Below are 9,491 nucleotides of genomic sequence, written 5' to 3'. Positions count from 1 at the left end.
TATAATATAACAATAAAAAAATATTTTCTCCTAAGTGTTCTCTTATACATGTATGTTAGAGGCAAAATACATAGTTCAGTTGCTTGTGTTATTTCTGTATATTTTGAACAGAAACAGACAACGAAGGTCTAGAAAAAAAAATAATGTTTAAAGCAAATGTGCCAAGGTTTGTATTTTAAAATGCGGGTGACTAATAGCAAAATGAAAGAAAACATCATGTGATAGTTTCATTGTTTTCTTTGAGAAAGAACAGGCTTCAGAGAAGGTACAGTCAAAAACACAAATAGTTTAATTTACACAGAGAGAAACAAAATATCCACATTGCACATTTTTCTCTAAATTGAGTTTATCTAAAAAAGGCAACTTGGGATGTCTAATGGTGGCCTTCCAGCTGTTCTGTTTATTGATATTGAACATAAACACACATATAAAAGCATACAGGGGTTTAAGACATCATTTATTTGTTTGTGTTTTGTACAACCACAGATGTTACTTTAAAATACGTAATCTCAGCTATGAAACTGGTACGTTTCTGGGACTTAACATTCCCTTGAAAATGGCTGCCAGCCTTTTATGTGAATTTGACACAGGAGTTGAGCTGGAATAGGCTTCGTCCAAAATTAGGAACGCAACACAAATTGGAATGGAAAACAAAGAGGTTATTCCACAGGGCTTAGTCATGAGCCCCTGGTGACTGTAGGCATGGCAGGGGGCAGGTTTCCACGCTGCATTTCCACAGCTGAAGAGCTGAGGGAGGCTTAGCACAGCACATGCACCATGTACGTACATCGAAATAACCAAGTATGAAATGATGGAGCCTGCTCAGAGGGCTCTAGATCGTGTTCTACGTGCACAAAAAATATAGCTACAACTGAAGTAAATAAACTAATCCTTTTTTATTTGTTGCCTGAAGACATGTCATTTCACTGTACATCATACAAAGAAATTAAGGATGGGAGAAGAAGTATTCATGGAAACTCTTTATTTATAAAAAAACACTATTAATAGACAAGTGCTTTTATTTTCCCCAGGGGAGAAGAACCAAAAGGCCTTGCCCGTGTGTTTTTGTAAGCACCATTGCTCCAACTTGTGTTGCTAAGTACACCTTTAATGGACACCCGCTGTGTTAAAATGCCTTACTGAAACCTCGGCTGCAAGGTTTCTTTGTGTCTGTGTTTCTCCTCCATTCCTTATCTGTTTCTCAGCTGTCTGTGCAGGAAGTAAGTTGATGCTAGCACTTGGTGGCACGTGCGCTGCCCACTCATGGCCCTTTCACGTTCTTACCAGCTCTCTGCCCAGCCTGCACCCGGCAAGACGATGGCTCGCAGTACCCTGGAGGGCCAGGAGGGCCAGGAGGACCGGGCACTCCAGGCTGACCGGCCACCCCAGGGGGACCTCGTACGCCGTCACGGCCTTCCCTGCCGTAGCTGGCTTTGCCTGGCTCACCTGGAAAAGAGGAATCAAGTCTCAAGCTAGCAGCATGGGATGCGCTCAGCGTATATCTCACATTACTGAACGGCCTTTTGTTAAAAGCTGTATGAAGATGGATAAATTCCATTTTTACTGCTCTCAGTGGATTCCCCAGAGAGGTGACCACAGAGAGAGACAGTTACTCGCCAGCAGAGAACCAGGCTGCCTTTACACATCTATAGCAATGAAATCTCAGTCCAAAGCCTCTCCAGTTATACCTGCCACCCTATAAACCTGCACCAAAGAGCTGATTGGAGCCACACAAGCAATTCTGCTGGTGAGGCTTGTGGAGCTGCAGATGCTACTCGCTATTTCAGAGTTATGTTACTGCTCTGGAAAGAGATGTATCAAGAATTTATTTTTACTTTCCACTCAGATATGTTGGGGAATAGATGCGTAGAGTGGAACTGCTGAGCACTGAAGTATCTTTTTAAATCTTCAATGAAGGGATAAAATACAGTGATTTTAGTAAGCCTTTTCCAATGATAAATTTCTGAAGAGAAGAGCTCTGAGCCTCCCAGACATCCTGGGTATCAGTATATACGCAACTGAAATTGTTTTCCTTTTTACAAAGGGAACAAATGTTGGTAGCTACTATGTATATACGTAAACATGCTGCAGACATTGATGGAAATGTTCATTTTCATCACTGGCCACTAGAGGCCAGTTGTGCTGCATTTATCAGCAAGTATCTATCCTCGAGCCCTATTACACAACACTGTAATTAATTACTGCAAAAATGAAGAGTTATATTTTGAATGTCTTAAGTTATGAATGGAGATTTTGAAGATTGCTCGGACTGCCAGTAAGATAGTCTGGGTTTGTGGCTTGCCTCTTATGTTTTTGATTTATTTTTTTTTCTAATGCTTTGTACATATTTTTCTTAATCTTGGGTGGGGTGGTAGCACTTCAGTAAAAGAGCTTTTAATTTGGATTTGTGACTTTATCACTACCTACAACAAAAAAGTTAGGAAGTACTGTTGTTTGGAAGCTTATTGCTTAATAATGGACACCTTTAACGTATTCAAGGTAGCCTGAGGTATCCATTCTGAATTTTATTGCACGTCTTTCCCTTTTCTGCTTTGTCCTCAGCCTTTTATATTTACCTGGAAGACCTCTTGGTCCAGGGAAGCCTTTCACTCCTCTGCCTGGAAATCCTCTCTCTCCTCTTTCTCCTGGTTCACCTAAAGCAAATTCATGAAACATTGGTTACAGCCTGCCTGGAGTATTACCTTCAGTAAGTTACCTCTAAGAAGTGAAAAGCTCATAAGCAGAGAATTCATGTGGCTGTATATATTCCTAGAGTTTTTGAAAGATGTCATGACATATGTTCTTGTAAAAGATTGCAGATTTGGGTGCCATTTCCACCCTCCCTATGTTTGAGTTATACTTAATAGACACGCTGGAGGGGAAAAAATAGGGACAGGACAGTGAGTACCACGTGAAATACACCACAGCCTAAATAAGAGAAATAAACCAAAATCACAGAACCACAAAGGCTATTTTGGGTTTCAGCCTGGGGTTACTGACAGAGGGCTTTTGAAAGACCATGTGAATTCAGCTAGTAAGTAAAAATTCTCCAGTGCTAGTACTTGAGACAGCTATTGCACAGAAGAAAATAGAAGCTTACTTGCACAGATTACAGCATACTGTCGACATCCAAGGCATATGGTCACAAAAATAAGACAAATTACTTTGTTCTCGTGTGCCGGCCGCTATTACACAGGCTTTTCTTTGGTGGGTGCATGGAGATCTTTTTCATGTTTCCTGCCACGTACCATGAAACATGCAGCTATTGAGAACCTCATAAATAATATAATCAAAGTCTTTTAGGGGTGTCTTTTACGAGGTATCAACGTGGATGCCATTTAAAACAACTACTTTAGTTCTTAGTCTAATTATTTGACTGCACTGAAGCTCCTGAAGACCCCACCAATGTCACTCATCTTACCCTGGCACTTCCACGAAATGGCCTGGACAAGGGGGTACCAAATAGCCTCCACTACCTATACAGCAGGTGGCCACAGAAGCTGGGCAATATATTGGTGCCCACAAGGCTGAAGAAAGCACTGGGAACCTCCCCCTGGTGCCACTCCTATGCTGAGACAGCCTCCAGGTGAGCATGGCAAAAACCTCACTTAGAGGAGAAAGTGAAGTCAGCCAAGCAGCCCAGCCCTCAGTGCAAGGTGATGATGTCTTCTCACGACAATAGTTGGCAGGTGTTTGACATCCTAGGCAATACCTGGTTTGTGTCGTAAAGCACCATCATGATAGCACACGCACGTGCGTGTGCACCACTTCTTTGGTATCTGCAAATTTGTTTCAAGGCTTACCATTAGGTAACCTGGAATTTGAATACCAACTATGGTATGAAACAGCATTTTGCTAATTTTGAGTTTGTTTTTTCATGTGCTGTGTAGATTATTATTTTTTTTACATTACCACAGTGCAGCCTGCTGTGTGCTGACTCAAGTTCATCACATCAGCCCACCTTTGTATCTCCATTTTAATTGCTTCTGTGAATACAGGTGATACCACTTTAAATCAAACAGTAACAGAACTACAGCAACAATGTAGTTAGGGTTTGCTTTCTTTGTATTCTATTCCTTCTCTCAAAGTTTTTTTCCAATTTTACTTTCAAATAGAACTTGAGACAAAAGTAAACACTCTAATCTGGCAACAGACCGGCTTTGTGTTGAAATACAATTTTTTAAATAAAACCTTCCTTCAAGAAAACAAATTGAAACCACTGCTGAATACAAACAGTAATACATACATGGTGCACAAAAGACTTTGCAGAAAATTCCCCTGCATAATCCTTTGAAGGCGTATAAACCCTCTCAGATGGGAACAAAAGAGATTAACTTAGATCAACATTTTTTTTTGTGAAGCGTAAGGTAACTCAATTTTCTTACAGATTTGTCCTTTCCAAAGAATCAATAGATTGTGGCATAAGGTGCAATGATGTTAAATATAAGAATGGCTTGAGTATTATACCCAAATACAAGGCAGAGTTTTATCAGCCACTTGTAATGTGAAAAACTGGATGGATTTAGACTAGGGATTAGTGAATGAACCTGACTGTTTATGTTAGCTTTTGAGACTGTAATTCATGCAGAAGTGAGGTTCACAACTGGACTGCGTAGGGTAAAGAGAAAATCCCTGCTGGAACTTTTTAGCATGTGAAAAACACAAACCTCAGGAGTCCGTGAGACAGACTGTTAATATTAGGAAACTGATTCAGCTGCTTACTTCTAGCTCAAGGCAGATGTCTGTCCTTTCTCATAGTGTATTAGTGATATGATGACAAGAAACATCTATAAACAAGTTTTGCTGAGGCCAGCCAATGTGCCCTTTAATCACTGGGGCAACTGAAGGAGCAGAGGCAGGAAACAGGTTAGATATCTAATGCAGGATCTGTTTGACATTCACACCTGTATATTGTTTATTAACAACCTGTAATCCAAAGGGGAAAAAAAAACATCACTCTCTGGGTTCAACTGACTGAAAAATAAGATGTTGAAATCCCTCGCTCAGAGGATTGACATGCTTATCATCTCTCTGTGCCTCAGACAACCTAATATCATAAACAACAACTGTAAATTCTATAGCTTGGCCAGAAGAGCTTTGATTTTGTTGTTGTTCAGCTGTTGATAGTAAATAAAAAGATTTAAACGTAGGCTGCCTCTGGCATTGAGAATTGTTTGTTACGCAACATGGAAAACTCAGAAAGCCAAGTCTAATTTTAATGCAGTTAATATGTGAGAAAGACAAATTTCAATTATGTAATGTGACCCCAAGTACAAGGAGAGCATTTCCAGCCAACCCCTGAAAGCCAGCTACAGAATTTCTTACCTTTTGGACCTTTACGACCGATCTCACCAGGGGGACCTTTAAGGCCAGGCAAGCCACGGGGGCCGAGCTGTCCTGGGAAGCCATTTTCCCCAGGAGGCCCTGGAGCACCGGGTGGCCCAGGTCGGCCTGGAAGACCTGGAGCGCCAAATTCTGGCCTCCTGAGGCTGGCGGCCAGCTGGGCGAGTTGTTCTGCAACGAACAGGATAACGTTAAGCAGCACGCGGGGCTTGAATGGAGAGATTCACAAGTATTAAAGGTCACCAAAGAAGGTTGTCTATCTTCTGCTATGGAAACAGACAGATTACCATGCAGCACTTCCCTTATGTAAAATGCTATTTGCAAAATTTTTACATATAACATATTATCTTAGTTTCATCAGTGGCAAACTGTGTAGCTGGTCACTCTGAAGCCTACATCTTAAGCATGTAATGTTTGCAGGCTGAAATGACTTAAATGTATACAGTTTACTTACGAGTGCCCTCACAATTTTCTTTGTCATTTAATTTTCATCCACCTTTAAGAAAACTTACTCATGTAATTGCTGCCTCTTAAAAGAGCAAATCTCTCTCTTTGTTACTACTTGTTAATACTTACGAAGATTCATCTTTGCAAAAAGGAATTAAAAAGACCACAGGCAGTGAGCCTGCAACTTAGTTGCAGGCCTTATTTTTCAGAGGGAAGACACATCTCGGATTGGTGGTCATGAACTCAAGTTTGGTAAAGAATTGAACGTTTAATATTGATTTTTTCTTAAGGTGAATCAACAGGAGCTTTGCTCTTCATTAGGCATAAGATCAACTTGTCATTCCTTGGAACGGTCTGACCCAGCTACATTCCTTTCTCCCCCTCCCCCTTTCAGTCTACTGCTGTAACAGCATGAGCAGAGCCGTCTCCTTCCTTAATGATCCTATTTGATTTCAAAGCCATCTTTCCATCACGCCTTGGAAATAACTTTCATTGGATATAGCCACACACAAGTCCACATGAGATTTGCTATAAAGTCTGCACAACTTGGCAAAAATAGCTATTTTTGTGTCCACAGTCCAGAAATGGTTAAGACGACAGGGAGAGCAGGATTTGAAATATAACACAACTGTGTCCGGCAGATAAATGAGGAAGACTGGGTACAGAAATCTGCAGACTAAGCCTCCTGAGGAGCTGGACTTCAATTATGATTGTTGTTATGGTGAAAAGGCACCAGGGACCCTATTGGATTTTATTTTTTTAACATGATCACGTTGACAATTACAGAGGCTCTCTAGAGGGATGCAATGAAAATAGTCTGGATTTTTCTCATACCCTTCTCTTCACTGCTAATTGTGATTGTTATGAATATAATCAAGAATTGTATCTAATTTCACTCCTTAACATTAGACTTTCAGGAAACCACTCTGAAAGACCTTTTACCCTACTTATAGGCATGTGAAAATCATCTCACCTTAAGACAGCTTTATCTGAAAGTTTTTTTAAAAATATCCCCATGGTATCAAGAATAGTGACTTGTACTGAGATTTTTTAGATTAAATCATGAGCAGCAATTTCATTATGGTAAACTCTTAGCATTACAAAGTCATAATATCCCAAAGGTCATCTTCAATAGCAAGTACTGAAATATTTCTTTTGTGCTTACAGGACAGCATAAATTATTAAACTCAGTATGCACCCGACTGTATTAGAAAAGCTCCAGCTTTCTGCATGCACCGAGAAGAACTGAGAAAATATAATTAAGGTTTTGAACATCTGCCTATTATTTTCATTTTATGATAAGTTAGCTGTAGAATGGTTCTCTGTGCACTCCCTCCATTCTTTTTTAACCTATTTTGCCGTAGTCTGTCTGCTGTAATCTAACAGTGTATAAGCACAAAAGGCAAAACAAGCTTTCAGTGACACTGTGTACTTTATATATATAAACACAGTAAGTGATTTGTATACAAAATTTGTGTATTTTATAAAAACACTCTGGTCTATGGCCTGGTTACTACATAAATAGTGTGGAATCAACAACTAGTGCAATGAGCTGCACAGGGTATGTAAAAAAAGGACTTCAGTTTCTCGTATTGTGTCTACATTAGCATGTGGAAAGACTTTCTACAGCATGCCTTGCTAAGAGCATGCCATTTACTGTGCTTAAGGCAGGGAAAATCTTGCCTGATTCCCCAGCAGTTGAGTATCGTAACTTAAATGCACAAGAAACATCAAACACTTTTCAGCATCTTTACCTTGCATGACTCTCATGCAGACCTGCTTAATGTGCTGATCCGTCGGTTCTTTTCCCTAGGATTGAAAAATAGTAATTTAAAAACCAGTTGATACCACAGAGCATTTTATAAGGGTGCCTGATGCGGAAAATGCTGTCTGTTCAATAAAAGGTGTCCCAGCCCCTGCAATTACAACTGTGCCAGCTGAAGTCACTTTGACCGGCAAGATAGGTAGATCCTGTGTGTACGTGGTGCACCCGTGTATCAAACACACTACATGCATACCACAGGAGACTGGTGGGCACAAGAAAATGGAAGTAAACTGAAAGCTGAGGACCAAAGGACCCCATTGTCCAGCCCTAAGATTTCTCTGGTGTACAGATGGGTCTGTTGCAAGGTACGGTGTATTTCAAGTACTCTAACATAGCACTTGGGTTTCCCATGCATATGTATCTCCTGATGCAAGAAAAGGAGTGGTGCAAGTGACAGCTAATTGTTCAAAGGGATATCAATTAGGGGAGGACAGTACTTACAGCTGGACCTTGGCTGCCAGGCAGCCCTGGGGCACCCTGTTCTCCCTGCAGGCCTCGCGGTCCAGGCGCACCTCGTGGTCCTTCCATGCCAGGCAGTCCCCGACTTCCCTCAGGGCCCCGGGAACCTGGGTCTCCAGGATTACCAACCTGGCAATGACAGAGGAATTTCAAAAAAACTGCCGTGCTGGCATTAGACTCATTCTGACACATCAAAATCAGGACAAGAGCTAATCACAAATTCAAAGTAACAGCCATGGGGCTGCAGAGCTGTTGTGCAGCACCTTTTCAGATAAGCTTCTGGGGTCAGTGGCTGTGTTGCTTATAAAAGTCTCCCCTTATTTCAAGGGGAAGAGTGGGAAAATAAGATATTCTGCCAAAAGAGACAGAATCATCATCCATAATAACACACAAAAGACACTGTTTTTTTGTCAGGGAACAGTCTCTCAGTTTGTACTTCTGCCCTCATGTATGTCACATACGACTTCTCTGGCCATTAAGTCCTCCTCAAGTTACAAAATTTCCAGCTCCCTGCTTGCTCCAAATGCCTTTCATACCCTCTGTCAGAGACCACAGTATGAGCTTGTATCACCCAGCCCCAGGCTGAGTTCAGGAGTGGACACTTTGGCTTTGTTTAGGTATCAGAGCCAGAGCTCTCAGCACACAGCTTCCAGGTCCGACGCTTGATTTTGCTGGCACTGGGGAGGGAACGTGCTCACAGAAGGTGATGTTGGCACAGTGCTAGAACAGAGGCATTGCCAGCTTACTGCACTCAGGGATGGGGTATAAAGAGCTATTTTACTGGTATAAGCATCCTGGCCCCTGGGAAATGGCGGGGCTACATCAATATTGCCACTGAAGTACATCCTAGTAAATAAAGCCATACCTTCTGTGCCAGGAAATTTTCTAAGGGATTAAATAGCATGCAGAGTGAGACCTAAGCCTCCAAGTTACGTCCAATACAAGTTACTCCACTACCATTAATCAATAGTAATGAAGACAAAACCAAAAACAAGCACCAAAAAAAAAAAAGGACAAAAAAAAATTCCCTACATATTTACAGCTTCTCAAAACTCTCAGCAAAATTACCCCACTGAAGCAGGTCCTCAAAAACATGGTCAACTCCTCCGCGTGATTATCAGTTAAATATCAGTTAAATCCACAAGATGGAGCCATTTCAGTTCCATTTCCACTGCATTCCCGACAGCTAATTGCTGGCTCTGACATAAGACCCAGAGAACACACTCACAGAATAAAATAATCAGAGCAAAATTCCCCCTGTGAGCTACACAACAAGGAAGCCATCATTTCTTTCTTGCCCAGCCTGGCAAGTAATCAGGTTCCCTGATGGTTTATTCATCCCCCTACTCACTGGGATGACAAGCACTCCAGGGTCTCATCAGGTGAAGAGATTTTAAAAAATTGGTGCAAAGAGCTA

The 9,491-nt window shown here is 41.3% G+C and overlaps 1 protein-coding gene across 1 annotated transcript in view; it reads right to left on the bottom strand.

Annotated features, from left to right (window-relative positions):
• Positions 1-389: 389 nt before the first annotated feature.
• COL9A1 (collagen type IX alpha 1 chain) overlaps positions 390-9,491 on the bottom strand; it is a 65,451-nt gene continuing 56,349 nt past the window's right edge. The window contains exons 34-38 of the mRNA XM_032184945.1: positions 8,057-8,203; positions 7,545-7,599; positions 5,326-5,514; positions 2,577-2,654; positions 390-1,446 (exon numbers count right to left, since the gene is read on the bottom strand). Coding sequence (XP_032040836.1) covers positions 1,262-1,446; positions 2,577-2,654; positions 5,326-5,514; positions 7,545-7,599; positions 8,057-8,203 — 654 coding nt within the window. The 3' untranslated portion in view covers positions 390-1,261. The remainder of the gene's footprint in view (positions 1,447-2,576; positions 2,655-5,325; positions 5,515-7,544; positions 7,600-8,056; positions 8,204-9,491) is intronic.

This window comes from Aythya fuligula, chromosome 3 (assembly GCF_009819795.1).
Source record: "Aythya fuligula isolate bAytFul2 chromosome 3, bAytFul2.pri, whole genome shotgun sequence".
Classification (NCBI taxonomy): Eukaryota; Metazoa; Chordata; class Aves; order Anseriformes; family Anatidae; genus Aythya; species Aythya fuligula.
The sequence above is the reverse complement of the archived record's forward strand: the minus strand, read 5'-3'. Positions and strand labels throughout refer to the sequence as shown.